The sequence below is a fragment of the Bactrocera neohumeralis genome, chromosome 5 (assembly GCF_024586455.1).
Source record: "Bactrocera neohumeralis isolate Rockhampton chromosome 5, APGP_CSIRO_Bneo_wtdbg2-racon-allhic-juicebox.fasta_v2, whole genome shotgun sequence".
Classification (NCBI taxonomy): domain Eukaryota; kingdom Metazoa; phylum Arthropoda; class Insecta; order Diptera; family Tephritidae; genus Bactrocera; species Bactrocera neohumeralis.
The window spans coordinates 60,408,337-60,426,559 of record NC_065922.1 but is presented as its reverse complement, the minus strand read 5'-3'; the positions used below and the strand labels follow the sequence as shown (position 1 = coordinate 60,426,559).

Below are 18,223 nucleotides of genomic sequence, written 5' to 3'. Positions count from 1 at the left end.
TACATTAGTTTTTTTATTTACTTACGAACGATTCTAGATGTATTATTTACTAAAATTGCTTAAAAAATCGTTATTCTTTAAAAAGTTTTTAAATTTTGAATTTGAAGTTTATGAATTTTGAAGTTTCACTCTACCACTCTCTTAATCTATAGATACATTATTATGATTAATATTTTAATAATTGTGCTGAAAGGCTACGTTCTTGAAGATTGATAGTTATTATTTAAATTTTAAGATTCTGTTAAACGGGGTAAACGTAGAAAAATTTAGTAATTCTCGACGAACGTAAAAATTAGTTCAATTCTACCAAACATAACTAGTTTAAATTCTATTCAATATTATTGTTATCCTTTTATTTATTGATTGCTTCCCTTTGCAAAAGGGTTTTTATCTCCGTTCTCATAGACTGGTTTCGTTAGACTTCCGTAAATAACAATTCTATCAGCAAATAGAGGTGTACCTTTTAAGTGCGGTTTATACTATTATAATATAACTTATATATAAATGATGTTTACACAACTTTAAGAAAAGAAATTCATTTACCCTTAATAAAATTTGAAAAAAATCTATATTTTTGAATAAAACAATATATTGCCGCTAACATTAAACCGTTTATATTTCGTTTTAGTCAAGTTATAATGGTAAACGTTCGAACTAAAATTATGAAATCTAATGCAATACAATGTATAGGCAATTGAGCGTGTCATCATAAAAAAATAGTTTTTAATTGGTATGATATAATAAAATATGTTAATTTTCATCGTACAGAGGTGTCGCGTCGCCTAAATTCATAGAATGAGGAGAAGTATTTGTACGAGGTGTACTTCGAATCGACCGTGGGCTCTTATGATCCCTTAAACGATAATGTTCATCTGAGAGTTTATTAAACGCAGATGACATGTCGCTGGCTGTTGGAATCGCATAGCTAACGCCCCTTAAGAAATCATTCCCAACTGCTCGAGAAATATTTGGGGTAGGATGTACTGGCTTACGTCTGGCCCATGATTCGGACGCCATTTGCCATTCTGCGCTCTCCTTTTGGGAAGAATAAATGTGGTTTTTGGTTGACTCTAATTCCAATCTAGGGGAAATTCCATGATATAGATGGTTATCCTTAGGCTGCTTAAGGTTTACTGAACGATGATAATTTAAATTTGAGGTCGAAGAATTGGGACTGGGGGTATTATGCGAGTAACGAGGTGTTTGTGAAGAGTGTGGCGTATTATATGGGGTCATGAAAGGTGTTTGTCCGCTAGGGGTATACGGTGTATTAACATAGCCGCCTTGATATCCAGGAGTATTTGGATAATGAGGGGTATGCATTGTTGATGATTGTGATATATGTTGATCCGATATTCGTGAATCAACGTTTCCTCTAGGAGTATCATATCCTGAAGTTCTCACGCTACCCGAAACATTTGGAGTAGAAATAGGAGTGTTCGTAATTATGGGGTCTGAATAATGATCTTTAAACCATTTTAGAAGAGAATTCAGTGAGTCAAATATTTGACCTCTAAAACGAAAGCCTTCCGGTACAACAGTGACGTATTCGTGTCTGCACTTAGTTTTGGGCAAATACGACAATAAAAATTTTCCGGGATAAGATTTCGATGCTGATATAAAGTAATGTATTTTTTTAGGGTCTTTAGTTTTTTCTTCTTTCAGCAATTCTTCCATTTTATCTTTGTGGCCACCACCTGTGTCTCTATAATATTTATAGGTAAGAAGTTCTCGCGCACATGCAGCCATGGGGTTTACATGTCTGGCAATAATTTCATCTAGATCTTCAAATTCTTCATTTCCAATCCATAGGCTTTGGCCCAAACTGAAAGCATTTTCCTTCCCTTCTTCTCGGACATCTATGTGTTGATAAATTCCCGAGGTAACTTTCCATGTTACAGTTAAATGATCTGATCCCTTACTAGATGGCCGTACAATAACTTCTCCTTGGTCCATATTTTCCATAATTTTAACAACTTCTGCATATGATTTGTTGTGGAATGATGGATGAATAATAACACGTTTTACGTACTGCTGCTTTGATCTCACTTGTTTCTGCTCATTTTCTTTTCGGTTGTCTTTTTCTTCCATTTCATAGTCATAAAACGCATCTTTACGGGGTCGCCACTCATGATTTTTATCCATCAAGTCAGAGCTTTTTGAGGAGCAATCGACGGAAAACCTTTCTACATCAATTTTAATGATACGTACATGTATTGCCTGCCCAATTTGAACTCGATCCTCCGGATTCAATACGTGTTTGTCTGATAGGTTTTTGATGTGAATGAATCCAGAAAGCCCATTATCTAACCGCAGTTTAACACCAGTAGCTTGTCCAGGGCAAGCACCTGCATCAAAATGATTCCATACCTCGGATAGTTCGGGGAAGTCGTCCTTTAAACAGAACGGGCATTGCCAATGCCCAGTTTCGTCATTTCTTACGGGATTGGCTTGATCAAGTTGATCCCCTTGGGGTTTTTTGTGAGATATTCCTGAAACCGTAGCCAGCACCATTTTTCCAACATAAAATGACTCAGGTGTTTCCTTGGTTAGCATATCGAACAATTCTTCAGAATTTGCAGATCGATAAGGTGTTCTCAAGTCTTTATATAAAGCATTTAGTTCTGTACGAATGTCATACAGAGTTATACTTTTGTTTCCAAATCCTTGTCTTTCTAACTCCACAGCAAATGCATCTAAATCAAGATCTTTAAGTCTTTCCGGAGATTCAAGAATTTCCTCTAAAGCGCCTGCAGGATTAGCTTCTTCATCATCATACTCCATTGCATCGATAGCCATTTTTCTGGCCCATTCATATGTTTCCGGATGTATTCTTGAACCATCCAAAACTTCAACATAGGCTTCTGTACTATCACCAAGTGAACTTGTATCTATTTTAATAAAACCCGAACAATTTATAAATACTTTTGGTCCTAAATGACACAAAGTCACCAATTGAGTACGATTTTCCAACCTTTGATTGGACTGTTTGAGTAATTTTATTAACGCTTGTCCCTTTCGTGGACCCAATCCACAAATAAATTGCACTAAGTTTTGGGTATAAGAGTTTTGAACTGTTAAATTTATATCTAATCCAACTTCATTTGTACGATTTATAAATTCTATATACAAGTATTCTAACATATCTTCTTTTGCTAATTGCTCTTGCAATGTATGATATCGCAAGCACAGTATTTCTTCATCAGCGCTGCACAATTGCGAATATTCAACAAGCGGATCCTGCATTTTTCTTGCTATTGATACTGCTTGTTTTAATAAATCTGGATATTCTTTAAAATCAGAAGCTCCTTTTTTAGAATTTGCATAAATCTTAGCCAGTTCATTGTCAACTATTTCCACAGCAATCATTGGAAATTGATCCTCTTCGGATAGTTCTTTAATTAATTCCTGCACGTCGTTTTTTAACATCTGGGCTTCTCTGGACTCACCCCCAATTGCAATAATATGGGGCTTTTTATTTTGGATAAATTCTTTTAAATTTTTTAAGTCCGATATTTTAAAATTTTTTTCATCGGAACGATATGAATTCTTGCGTTTTAAAATATGTGGTAATCGAAGATAATCGCTAACATCGCCTTCAACTGTTGTTATAGCACAAAATGCAGCCTGGGAATAATCTGGGACATATGCTATACCCATCGCTCTGATTCCTTTATTATAACTCCAATCGTCATACATATATTCATCAGCAATGTCAGGGCGATATGGTGCCACTTTCAACCAGTTCGCTAGTTTCATACAGCAAGACTTCAAAACAAACTGTTTCGCTTCATTTAGAAGTACTGTTTTCAATTCTTTACGCAATTCTGGAATAACCATAATTTTTAATGCAAGCTCAACGCATTCGGCTCGTAACGAATTCCATTCTTGGACCACTTTTGAAAATTCGTCACGCTGATAAAGTTGTTTAGCTTCATCAATATACGAATTTGAAGTATTACCATCTATATGATCAGAAATTGTTATTTCAATTAACTTATCTTCTTCGGCCATAGAAAGTCTCAAAAATTGGTCTCCAACTAAATCCTTTACAGGCTTTTTCGCTAAATATTTCATGGTATAACAGGGGTGGTTTTCATCAATTTCTTTCAACCCCTTTTTGGTGGGCTGAATATCTATTTTAGCACGTTCAAAAAAAACTTCTCGAACAGACTTTTTAAGGAGAGGTTCTCTAGAGAGTTGTCGAGCAACAACGAATTTAGCAGCATGTACAACTTCTTCAACAGTTACAAATTTTGGACATAAATATTGCTTTGCAATATCGAGTGGAGCAGCTGTTTCCTGCTCCACTTCATGGCGTTGATAGCTGTCTCTTAAATTTTCTGCATAATGTTCAGGTGTTAATCCAAATCGTTTGGCAAATCCACATATGCCTGCTTTACGACACATTGCATAAGGACCTGAATCCTTTGCTTGTTTTAATTGTTCTTCTCCTTCCTCAACCTCCTCCTCAAAATTTGCATCCACATCTTCGCCATCTTGTTGACTCTGGCGAAGTTCTTCTCTAGCAAGTCGTTTTCGTTCTCTTTCTATTTTTCTAATTTGTTCTTGCATTTTAGGTATTTCATGTGAATAATGCAGCAAAAAATGCATATGAACATCTTTTAATTCCTCCATTGTCTGTACTTCCTTTAACCTCTCTAAATCCTCATCCAAAAATATTCGGAAATCGCTGGTCGTAGGATTGTCACCCTTTTTATCTACACTTGATCTTTGAAAGTCACGCATTTTTTCAAATAACAGTTTTAATTTTTTCTTCCTACTATAAAGTTGACACCAACGTTCATCATAATAATATATCTTCCACAAATCTTCACAACTCAGTTCCGGTTTTACATATTCTTTCCTATAAAAAGCTATGAATGGTACCTCCAATTGTTGATTTCTAATAAATTCCAAGGTTTGCTTAATTTTGCCAACAGCACTGATTGGTTTCTTATGTTTGTCACGACTTGCGTCCAAAGATTCTTGTTGTGAGACTGTTGGCTTGCAAAACGCCTGTTTATAAATCCACTCTGCTTCATCGTCTAATTCAGAAGAGCCCTCTGCAACAGGCGTTACCGGAACTTGTCTTAACTGCATTCTTTCTGGTATGTCAGTCTTTCGGATGTCGTTATCCAAATCAGTGAAGTGACCTCGCTTGAGTTCACTTGGTTCATATAGATCGAATATAGTTTTCTTGGAAACTTTTTTTTTAGGCGGTTTCTTTTTACTTTTGCTTCGATCTTCTTCAGGAATATCTTCATCGTATTCCTCGCCTTCCGATTCATCTTCATATTCATCTTCGTCATATTTTGCAAAATCATCGTAATCAAAATCAACTCCAAAAATGTCCTGACCTTCTTGCAATGATCTATGGATATAACAAAACATTAAATAATTATTTTAACATTGAAAAAAAATATATACGAGTATAAATTATTTAAATATATATGAAAAATTCTTATGACAAATATACTAGTTATTCTATATTTTAATATAAAAAATGTTCACCAAATTTTTTAAATTATTTTTCAGTTTCAGATATTCGCAATTTGATGGGTTTGTAACCTTTTACTTCCCACTGATTTTAATTTAGACGATCGTGTAAATTATATTTCTATCAATACTGTGTTTTTTGTTTACATACGCGTCAGTAAAGATCGGTTTCCGCTTTCTCTTTTTCTCCGCAATCGGACGCCCTTCATCATCGACAATAAAATCATCTGCATCCGAATCAGATTCTTCTTCCTCTTCATAAGTGTCATGATCCTTTTGACTTCGTTCGGACCGCCTTTCCAAATTCTGCAAGGGAAAAGTTAAAATACACTTTAAATATGTATGATTATATACGTATGTTTATAATGCGAATAACTTTTGTAAGTAGAATATTAGTGCGCTTAAATGGATATCAAATGCCTAAAAACGGATAACATTTTGTAATTTTAATAATTATCGTAAGGCTGTTGTTACGAAAATAAATTCATAATGCATAATAACGATAATATTCCATAGGTTTGTGTATTATTAGGAACTTAGAACAACAATTTTGAACAAGTTTACTTTACTGGTGGCTAGACTCAATGAACCATTTATAAGATTTTAATTTAATACAAACTAGTACACAGACTTTGAGATCTTTATCAAACATGACTATACAGTTGAAGTGAATATTACGTGGATTAGAGGAAGATCTCTCATTGCCTTAATACGAGCATGTATTACATTATTTTTTACTAGTTTTAAAAACTTTGTCATTATAACACATTATATTAACCCTTCTAGTGCCGGGAGTCGACATATCGGCTCCAGCTGTACTTGCAAAAAATGCCAGAGCCGATATATCGGCCCGCGCCTTGTGGCGGTTTACTACTGGTTTATACCTTTGTATTTTCTATACTTTTCAAATGAGTTCTGTATTACATTCACAATACGCAGCTTTTTGAATCATGTAAATATTGTTTTTCGATTCGGTTTTACTAGCATTTTTCCGAACGCTTGTAAAACTGTGAAATTATGAGATTATCTAAAACATTCAATTTTTGCTTTCAGGTCACTTTGTAGATTTTTTTCTATTGGAAATACATTCCGTATTGTAACAATAGAATAAAATTGTTGTAATTTTGTAATTTTTTAACACGAAAATGGATAAAATTTAATTTTTTCTTCTTCTTCTTAAATTGGCGTAGACACCGCTTACGCGATTATAGCCGAGTTAAAAACAGCGCGCCAGTCGTTTCTTCTTTTCGCTACGTGGCGCCAATTGGATGTTCCAAGCGTAGCCAGGTCCTTCTCCACTTGGTCCTTCCAACAGAGTGGACGTCTTCCTCTTCCTCTGCTTCCACCGGCGGGTACAGCGTCGAATACTTTCAGAGCTGGAGTGTTTCCGTCCATTCGGACAACATGACCTAGCCAGCGTAGCCGCTGTCTTTTAATTCGCAGAACTATGTCAATGTTGTCGTATATCTCGTACAGCTCATCGTTCCATCGAATGCGATATTCGCCGTGGCCAACGCGCAAAGGACCATAAATCTTTCGCAAAACTTTTCTCTCGAAAACTCGCAACGTCGACTCATCAGTTGTTGTCATCGTCTAGGCCTCTGCACCATATAGCAGGACGTGACTTATTAGCGACTTATAGAGTTTGGTTTTTGTTCGTCGAGAGAGGACTTTGCTTCTCAATTGCCTACTCAGTTCAAAGTAGCACCTGTTGGCAAGAGTTATCCTGCGTTGGATTTCCAGGCTGACATTGTTGGTGGGGTTTACGCTGGCTCCCAAATATACGAAACTACCTACAACTTCAAAGTAATGACTGTCAACAGTGACGTGGGAGCCAAGTCGCGAGTACGACGACTGTTTGTTTCATGACAGGAAATATTTCGTCTTGCCCTCGTTCACTGCTAGACCCATGTGCTTTTCTTCCTTGACCAGTCTGGATAAAGCAGAACTAACGGCGCGGGTGTTGAGGCCGATGATATCAATATCATCGGCATACGCCAGCAGCTGTACACTCTTATAAAATATTGTACCTGCTCGATTTAATTTTACTCCGACAAAATTAACATCGAACCTTAAAATACGATTTAATTCTTACAAATTGTTGAATTTATAGCACAAAAACTATAAATTTTTTACACAACATAGTATAAATCTCTACAATCTACTTAAGTGTTGGTAATGCATTAAATCTCATAGAAATTCAACTTGGAAAACAATTCTAGAACAATACCTACCTCGTCTTCTTCATCAAAGAGTTGTTCAGCAATAGCTTCTCTGGCTAAGCCTTCATCCACATGCTCTTCTTCGCCATCACTTTCTTGAATACGCCGGAGCCGCTTAAACCGTTTCTGAAAAAAAGTTATTTATGCAATAAATATAAATACGTTTATGTGTTATTTTTTTAACTAATTGCAGCCATAACATTTGAGTAATCATACATCTAATCTTACGATAACTGCCTTCGCTTCTCACTTCTCCAACTGCAAATCTGGAAATAAAATAGCCTAATTTCGATTGTTACAAGGTGTGCTTTTCTACATATGTTTAAATGGAGATCCCCTACAATTGCGGCGATATTGCCTTTGCTAAGATTACTAGGAGTCCTTAGGTCCTGGCATAGAACGGAAGAGGACATCGGAAAACCGATTCGCTTCTATTCGGATGAAATTGGTAAGGTCTCTAGTACGCTAATCAGCTTTGTCATGCACTTAACTAGTTTTGAGCGCATAGTCGGTGAGCTCAAATTCACTTTAGGCGCACGGCTATCGGAGTGAATGCACATGTTTGAAGGAAATTGAACTTCGGAGCAGCACATCTACGGTTACAATGAAAAACGAAAAAGCATGTTCTCGGCGCATAACCTGGGCATCCTGTTAATACAGGAGCCGAGGGTCCATAGAGGAGAGGTTTGGGGCCTCAATGTGGACTGCAACAAGGTAATCTGGGATCTCTCCAGTGAGGTTGTATGTTAGTTAGAAGAAATATTGATAACTTATGCATTTCTGAATTCCTAACACAGGATATAGTTGCCGTGCAGATCAGTGATAAGGAGGGTATGGACTTCGTCCTATCAACGGCCTATTTTCCAGGAGGAAACTACTGCAGGAGGAACAACCTGCCCCTGGTCCTGGAGTGTGATGCGAACGCGCACCACACTGAATGGGGAAGTTCAGACTGCAATGCACGAGGTGAGTCTCTCCTAGGATTTATATTTATTAATAGTTTAAGTATTGAGAAATGTGTGAATGAATGTGTGGGATGAGTGGCGGCGCAGAGCGCGAACTATGAGCAGATTGCACAGCCGTAGATGCTAGTGCCGCAGTATTGCGTAGGCAACATGGGGCCACGTAACTCGTGGTCCACTCCCTGCGTGTCTTAAGGCCTGAATAGGTCTTCGTTCTGGATATTGTAGCAGGTTAAACTTCTACTTATCCAGAATAGACCCTGACATAACATACCCAATGTATGTCCTGCATGCAACCACCCGTCTATCGCCCTTTTCCTTTTTGTCCGACCCCGAAATAGCACGTTTCCTGGGCCACCCGTTAGATGACGTCGACGGCAACACAGATAACCCTTACCATCCTAACGGGTATTGATAACCGTTATAATTAGGAGCCAATGAGAGAGCTACGACACTACTGAAATATGGTCAAATACCTGGGTCTCACGCTGGATTCCTCGTTGCGATATAAGCAGCTTGTTTACCTGACCATGGTCAAAGTCACAAAGGCACTGATGGTGTGCAATCTGGCCGGTAAATCCTGGGGGTGTAAACCAAGGATTATCAGATGGTTGTACACCATGGTAGTGCGACCAATTATCACTAATGGAGCAGTGGCTTGGGATCTGAAAGCATCGCAGACGATGGTGGTACTTAAACTATCGAAACTGCAAAGGCTCACCTGCGCCTGTTTCAAATGACAGCAGAGAGGACTGGCAAAGATAAAGAAATCTCGTTCCAACGTATGGAAGAGCTAAGTGGCGTCATACTACTGGCTCTTCTTCCCAGGGAAGCATTACCAAAAAGGCTACGGCTAAGGTGAACTTCACTAAGAAGTTTAAGATCACCCTCAGCAGCAAAGCCGAATGGAGCGAATCCGTTCTCGGTGCTTAGAGTTAAACCTCCAACGCAGCTATCGCAACGAACGTATAGCTACACTAAGCGATAGCCAAGCGGCACTCAAAGCGATCTCGTCATACGAGAGAAAATCACCATTGGTATATATAGTATAGAACGGCTGAATAGTCTGACAGAATGTAACCAAGTGCACCTTATTTGGTTCTTGCAGTCTGAAACTCCAGAACACCTGCTAATGGATTGCACAGCAATCTGTAGACGCAGGACTAAGGTCTTTGGATCCATGTTTCCAAATAGGGATCACATCGCCTCAATAGCACCTAGCAGTATATTGGAATTCATCAATTTGCTGGGGCTAGTTGAGACGTTGTGAGTTAGGAGAGGGCACAATAGACCCTAGGTCGCGGTGCAATCCTCATTTATTTATCTAATCTAATCTACCAGAAAAATATTCTCGTTGACATTCAATACGACACCTCACATAATGACTAATATGTAAGACATAATGGGAATCGGTTGTGCGAAAATATTTATATTAGGCATATGAGGGCTAGGGAAATTATTTACCCGATTTTATCCATTTCAGCAATAGCCATTGTTATTAGAAAGAGATGCTTGCAGAATTTCATTCAGATAACTCATACATATATTGACCAACATATTTGCGGTAAAAAATCAATCGGAAGTTCAAAAAACCTTATATTAGATATTTGGGAGCTATGCGAAGTATTGACTTGATTCTTTCCATTTTCACAACAAGGATAGTGTGCCTCTTATCAGGAAAATATACCCACTGAATTTCAATAATAATCCTTAGTTTTCCATTCTCTTAAGGGGCTATACCAGTGTGACACTTTCAAAAAAAAAAATTTTTTTTTTTTTTTTGCTTTTTTCGATAGCTTATATTCTCTTAAAAGTTTTTGAATGGGCGTTCTAAATAGCGACCGCTCAAGGTGCAAACATACATATAAGTGAAACTTTAAACGCGTTTTTCTCGAAACGACATTTTTCAAATTTGCTGACATTATAACTCAACGAGAAATTAACCGATCGACTTCAAATTAAAACTGGATATAGTTGAATACATTTGCTATACAATAGACTACGATCTTTTTGATTGGCTGAAAATTGTTAATTTGGCATTAAAAAAACGACATTTTTTTTCGTAAAAAAACGATTTTTTTTTTCAAAATGACGCCATTTTCTTAATTTTTGATATTTTTCAAAGATCGTAGTCCATTGTATAGAAAATATATTTAAGTTTAATAAACATTTTGATTTTTTTGTTTCGTTCAATTCTCATGGAACCTTTTTTTTTGCACTTACAGCAATTACTCCGTTATTTTTCAATATTTTTGTAATTTTTTTTTTTTTAATATAGCTAAAAATATCATCCATAGAATCTACATTGGTATCTTATTTGTATTTTTCAGTGAAAGTACAAAATAATATCGAATTTAAAATTCGGGGATATATAGGACCTATTATTTAGTTGTCGTTTTCTCATGGAACCTTTTGTAAAAGTTTTCATCCATATCTACATTGGTATCTTATTTGTACAGTGAAAGAATAATATCGAATTTAAAATTTTGATATATAGGAAATAGGCGTGGTTTATATTAGATTTAGCTTATTGAGAGATTTTTGTGACTGTCGCGTACTGAATTGCAAAATCGTCTCAAGTCACAAATATTGTCTCTATTTTAAAATCTTAATTTTAGAGATTTGTGACTATAAAAGCCTATCAGCGAAGGTGCTGAAATTTACTAATTTTAACAGGTCTCGACAACATAATGATTGGTCTTTATGTATATCGATTATTTTTAGGAGATATAATCTAACGTTAGGTGAACAAAACTTGTATGCTGGGCTGGAGCTAGTTGAGACGTTGTGGGTTAGGAGAGGGCAGAATAGACCCTAGGTCCCGGTGCAATCCTCATTTATTTATCTAATCTAATCTGCTAGCTGTATGACAATATGTTGCGAGAGTATAAAAAAGGTGAACGTAATTAGCAATATGATAAGAATTTTAAACTTAAAAAATAACCTAAATAGAGTATAAAAAGCTAAAAATCATTACCTTTCTTTCAACTTTTACACCTAAATTCTCCTCAATTAAGTCATAGTCATCATCTTCCAATCGATCGTCTAATTCATCATCATGTTTTTTTCTCTTTTTTGATCCTGTATCAGAATATTCTCCATCACTAGCCTCTTCTTCAATGGGATTATCATCGATCAAATCCTTCAATTCTTCACGTAACCGCTCTTCATCGTCTAAAAAGAAAATAAATTTACATACACATAGAATCATAAAACATCTGGATTTTGATTTACAACAAAAAAAATATATTCTGAATTTAAATAAAAGATGTTTGTGAAAATAGTTAAATGTACTACATACATACATACACCTGCGGCTATTAAAGCACACCAAAATTTTCAGCTTTATAACTGTAAATTTGAAAAAAAAAATATCTTCTAGGTCTAGCAGGCGCTGAGAAATGAATAGTTTTTTTTTTGAAATTGGGTTGAACACTGTTCTGTTATAATCGTATTTTGATTGTATATGTATTTAAAAAGTTGTGCAAAATGCCAAACAATCAAAGAAAATATCGCGTGACCAAAAAATCGAAACACTTTCTTAAAGAAGACGATGTCAGAGAACAGATTTGAAAAGTTGAGGCTATTTATACACTTGAATAACAAATCGAGGGCATATTTTGGAGTAGCATCTTCCGATTTCGGGGTTGAATTGGGTATGTACGGATAGAGGAGGTCCTCCAGATCAAAAAAAAAAATGTCTGAACCAAAACAATTGAACAGAAGTTAAATATGAAATTTAAGATACTTTTCTACTATTTAATACAAAACTAATGTGTAGTTAAAAATATAAACGTAAAATTCATTATAAATCGGAGGAACACGCATTTCAAATAAAAATTATCATAAGTCAGCGGCATATTTTCTAGGTCTGGAGGACCTCCTCTATCCGTACATACCCATCTTAACTCCGAAATTGGGAGATGCTATTCTAAATCGAATATGCTTCCTCAGGAGTCTCCCGACTATGATGGTTACGATTCGATCACAACTGACGAAGTTTACCGAATCATGTATACAAATTCCGCTGAAGCTTTGTATAGATGAAACCAACGAATGCAGGAAATAACGTGAAAAATCAAAACTATAGGCCATATTTTACAACTATTTTACGTCGAGCTCAGCTCAGTTTAGGATCAATACGATATTTCTAAAACGGCTCGTGGTCATTCCCAATATGTTGAAAATTATGGAAGAAGAGATGTATCCAGCGTTCTCTGGACAACAAATCTGTTACACTACAACTTAGTTTTGCTGGTTAGCTATCGAAATCCGAAGTAGTAAAGACCCCAGCATCTTCCAAGCAGAAGTATACACCATTACATGCTGTGCAGAAATTATACTAAGCAGAACACCTACTAATCAACATATACTAATCTGCATCGACAGTCAAGCAGCACTGAAAGCAATATAACAATGTACAATCAAATCGCAGATGGTATGGTAATGTGTCGATAAATTAAATGCATAGGGCGAACCGAATAATGTTCGAAAAAGCATACAAACTTGCTAAAGAAACAGGACCAGAACTCTTTTTCCCAATAAGATCTCACCCAATAGCCCTGACACGCGACAGCGCCAATTTGCATTAGCGGGCTTAATTTGCATTTACTTGCGCATTTGACTCATTTTAATGCAAATTTGTAATGCACAAGAATTTCGTGCATTTAGCTGAGTTTATCAAATTATAGTAGGAAACACTGCTCAATAATTGCCGATTTTTGCTATTTTTTGACACGGATATATTAACAAAAATAAATTTTGTTTTAGATGGCAAAAAATAAACAACACACAGTTTGTCATTTTTCCAATATCCTTAACTTTTTCGCACACTTTTTTCGCGTTATAATCAAGTATTGCTTTTAATTACACTTTATTATCTTTTAAAGTATTTAATAATAAACGAAGTTTTTCGTTAAAATTACATTGGTTTCCCAAAAATTTCACAATCACAATCTTATAGTGCATTAATTTTGCTCGTCTGCAGGGCTATAAAGAAAAAACATGAAAAAACCATCAACCCTTCAAGCATCCTACATTTTATAAGAGCTTTGGGGCTAGATGAAGTAATATGAAAAGAGTGAGAGGGCATATTAGACCATTAGTCGCAGTACATATCGTCACAATATTATCTATCTATTTATTTATCTAACATTGAAAGACCTTACGTAGTGAGCAAGCATAATCGTCACACACGTGGGGTTGACCTAATTCATATTAAGTATATTATCATAGGACGCTATAAAATATTTTACCACTTGTTAGATCTTGAAATGTTTAATTCTTGGCTCTTATACAATAAAGTTCGAAAAGAAACGAAAGCCCAGGGTAATCAGTTGTCATCAGCAGTACAAAATAGCATAGCATAGGGGCCTGCTCAACATATTCCTCAAATGCTAGTTAGGAGAGACCAAATGGGGTACTGACCACTATGTTTGAGAAGAAAATCAGTTGCAAGCGTACAGGAATATGTGAAAAATTGTTTTAAATTTTTTCACTTACTAAAATGTTTGTTTTATTTAGAATTTGTCATATCTAATGTGACAGATCTCCCTTTTTGATTGTTTCCTCCCAAATAAACATCATTAAAAATTAGAAAATGCGTTCTTAATATCATTTCATAAAAACGTATGTTCTTATTTAGGGTCGGCTTTAGAATACCGTCCCAGGATTTCGGAAATAAAATGGGTATGGTCGGATAGAGGTGGTTCTCCAGATCAAGAATATAATATACAATATACATATTATGTATATAGCCGCAGGAAACCAATAATTTTCGAGATATTTGCGTTTAAAGTTGAAAATCACCACTATTTGAATTACGTATTTTTTCGATTTAAAATTAATATTACACTTATATTTTGCACTTTTATATCCACTAGCACTTCACTAATTCGTTTGTACATATTTATTTTACATTATATAGTTCAAAAATAGTTTTAATTCAATATTTAACTTATCGTTCAAATCTATTTACTTAACAATAACGGAAAAGCTACAAACTGTCAAATAATAAGTGTTAGCATACTAATATAATATGTATATTTGAACTAACAAAAATACAATGGAAAGGAAGATTGACAAAAAGGAATTTAGCGCGAAAAAAACTTGATAAACCCCGGTGTTGGACCGACCAGGGTTATTTTGTTGAATCGCGGCCAAAGGCCGCCAACGCAAAAAGGAGTTTTACGCATTTTATACCGGTCACTGTAAGCTGAATAGGCATTTGTATAACATGGGCCTATCCTCATCCGCTAACTGCCGGTTCTGCACAAAAATCCTTTTTTCGAGTATAATCTATTTTCTTTATTTCTTTTAGATCATTTACAAAAGATGTCGATAATTATTTCACAGTCTTCAACCCTTCAGTTGTTCTCAAATAAATAGATTTGAACAATAAGTTTAATATTATATAAAACTATTTTTGCACTATATAATGAAAAAAAATGTGTACAAATGATTTAATGAAGTATTAATGAACATAAAAATTAAAAATATAGGTGTAAAATTAATTTTAAATCGAAAAATATCTAATTCAAATAGTGGTAATTTTCAAATTTTAAACGCAAATATGTCGAAAACTATAAGTTTCCTGCGGCTATATATTCTTGATCTGGAAAACCCCTCTATCCGACCATACCCATCGCATTCCAGAAATCCTGTGACGGTATACTAAAGTTTTCCCATCATTTCTTATAAACGTAGGTTCGTTCTTATTTATAATATTGACATTAATAATGACAATTTTTTTTTTTAATTAAAAATTAATTGGATGGATACGGATAAAGAAGGTCTTCCAGAAAAACTTATATATCATATTTTGTTATTTTGTTTTCATATATATGTTTTAAGTTCAAAAATGCCACTATTTGAAGTATGTACGTGTTTTGTTGATTTGTAATGTAATTTACAATTATATTTTTAACTTTTATATCCCCTTCCCCCAATTGATTTCTACACATTTATTTTAAACAGTTCACAGTTCATATACATATACTTTTCAAATCTTAATATTCAGTTTTGTTCAAATCTATAAAATTTCACAGAATCATAATCATAAGTCAACGGCAGCTATATATAAGTATATACGAATATATTCTTAATCTGGAGAACCTCCTTTATATGTACATACATACCTATTCTAACCCCGAATTCAGAGTGTGCTATAATATTTCTTTTAGCATGTTTTAAAAATTTGCAGTAGCAAATGAGCCCAACAAATTTCTGTACACCAACAAATATTTATGGCGCTTATTAACGCAATACAAATTATGCGTACATAATATTTAAAAACTGCATTATATTTTTTGTTTTTAACGCGTTATTAAGGCATAGCTATATTAGAAAACGTGTTTTAAGCATTCATCTGTAATTACATACAACAAACCATCTTGTTGGCAAGTAGGGAAACACATTGAGCTAAGAAATTTCGACCAAAAGCGTTTGATTCAAAACAAACTTTAAACATTTACTAATGTATAAAACACATTATTAACATACCTTCGTCATCTTCTTCACTACTGTCAGCAAGAGCTTTTAGCTTCTTTAATTTTTTCCTCTCATTGGTGTCCAATTCCTCCTCCTCCTAAAATAATAAGTAAGGTTTTCGTTTATCTGTATATAAACATAGGAGATATTGTTACCTCGGATTCTTCAGCTTCCGAATCCAAGAAATCTGCCATTTTATACTAATCTTTTTCGGAACAATATACCTGGCACAACACTAAATCTCTTACAAAAGTTTAATTTACACAAACATCCACGGTCAAGATGTTAAATAAGTGTCGATATTTTACAACTTCGACTCTCACATTATAATCGATATAGACACAACGATCAACATATTTTAATAACCCAGCAAGAAAACAGACGCACAAAATATACAAACTGTTACCCGTTAAAGCGGTTATTCGGAACGAATTTTTTAAGTGCGCAATATGATAAGAATTTTAAAAATATATATATAATTTCATTGCAAGCGAATTAAATGTATTTTTGTTAAATTAAATATATTTTATACACTTTTGATAGAAGGTTTATGCTTAGTGCCATAAACACAGTTGCGACGGGCAAGGAATAGCTGGCTGTCTAGTACTGATGAACGATATTTCACAACCGGTGATTTTTTCACCGTGATGGAAAAATCGCATATCGCAACTACAATCACTTTTTGAAAATAGCAGTTCTGTGATTTCTGTGAAAAGCATTATTTAAAAAATATTCCCAAAGACCATTTGTGGGATACTAATTTCCTTATATTTGAAAAGGAATGTACAACAAAAACACTAGGCATCCAATGGAATGCGATATCGGCCCAGTTTTCATACACGACGGAGTCCATATCCGCATTATCAGCTTTTACAAAACGCTAAATTCTCTCCTCGGTGGCAAAACTTTTTGACCCCGCAGGATGGCTTTCGCCAATTATGATACAAGGGAAAATACTGATCCAAGAATTATGGCTAGACGGAACCGACTGGGACGAACAAGTGAAACCTCTTCGCTTAGAAAAATGGTCCCAGTTCGCTAATAATTTGAACGACATCTCGAAGGTACACATTCCACGGTGGGTAAACTATTCCCCCGAATACAAAGTGGAACTACACGGCTTCTGCGACGCCTCTGAAAAGGCATATTGTGCCACTATATATGTGCGTACACAAAGCGATGTCGCAAATATAAGCCACTTATTAGCGGCAAAGGCAAAAGTTGCGCCTCTAAAAACGCTAAGTCTCCCACGACTTGAACTCTGTGGCGCTCTGCTACTAGCAAAGCTAGCTTCAATGGTGCAGACCCACTTAAATATGGCGAAATACAGATTATATTTATGGTCCGATTCCGAGATAGTTCTAGCCTGGTTAGAAAAGCCACCACATGCGTGGAAAACTTACATTTCTAACCGAACATCTGAAATACTTGACCTAGTAGGATCAGTCACTTGGCGTCACGTAGCCAGTGCTGACAATCCTGCTGATCTAGGTACAAGAGGATGCAAACCTCTGCATCTCGCCACCTCCACCCTCTGGTGGAATGGCCCCCGATGGTTAACAGAATCTCCCGATTCTTGGCCACAATCGCTCATGCGCAACATACCTGCCCCAGATAGTCGTAAAATCGACACTTATCATGCAACACTGAATGACCCTGACATCCTTGAACGATTTTCATCGTTCCCCCGAGCCCTCCGGGTAGTTGCCTATATGCTCAAGTTTTTAGAGCGGCTCAAACTTAAAGTTAAAGGAGCAACTTATCTCCATTGCGATAAGTTGACGCACCAAGACTTACAAAAAGCAAAGGTCGCTCTTATCGCATCAACCCAAACGCGCTACTTCAGCCGCGATATAGAATTACTATGAGAATCGAAGCCTATTGATAAAAAGAGCTCACTCTTAGTTCTAAACTCATTTCTAGATACGAAGAGTTTACTTCGTGCGAATGGTCGGCTTGCTAATTCAAGCCTAACGTACAATGAACGCCACCCTATAATCATACTAGAGAGGTGTCCGTTTGCCACTTTATTTATTAGATATATCCACATAC

General features: G+C 35.6%; 1 protein-coding gene across 1 annotated transcript; it reads right to left on the bottom strand.

The window, feature by feature from the left end:
- Positions 1-591: 591 nt before the first annotated feature.
- On the bottom strand, positions 592-16,463 carry LOC126760764 (transcription elongation factor SPT6). The gene is made up of 6 exons (XM_050476645.1): positions 16,327-16,463; positions 16,184-16,268; positions 11,661-11,857; positions 7,734-7,847; positions 5,651-5,805; positions 592-5,374 (listed from the first exon to the last, which is right to left on the bottom strand). Exons 1-6 carry the CDS (start codon positions 16,363-16,365, stop codon positions 751-753), a joined length of 5,214 nt encoding a protein of 1,737 aa, XP_050332602.1. The 5' UTR covers positions 16,366-16,463; the 3' UTR covers positions 592-750.
- Between the last annotated feature and the right edge of the window lie 1,760 nt (positions 16,464-18,223).

Excerpts from the sequence above, each read along its gene's own strand:
- LOC126760764 (XM_050476645.1), bottom strand. The coding sequence starts at position 16,365 with ATGGCAGATTTCTTGGATTCGGAAGCTGAAGAATCCGAG. Across the intron at positions 11,858-16,183 it reads TAGTGAAGAAGATGACGAAG|ACGATGAAGAGCGGTTACGT; the intron begins GTATGTTAATAA and ends TTTTCTTTTTAG. Across the intron at positions 5,375-5,650 it reads AAACCGATCTTTACTGACGC|ATCATTGCAAGAAGGTCAGG; the intron begins GTATGTAAACAA and ends TTATATCCATAG.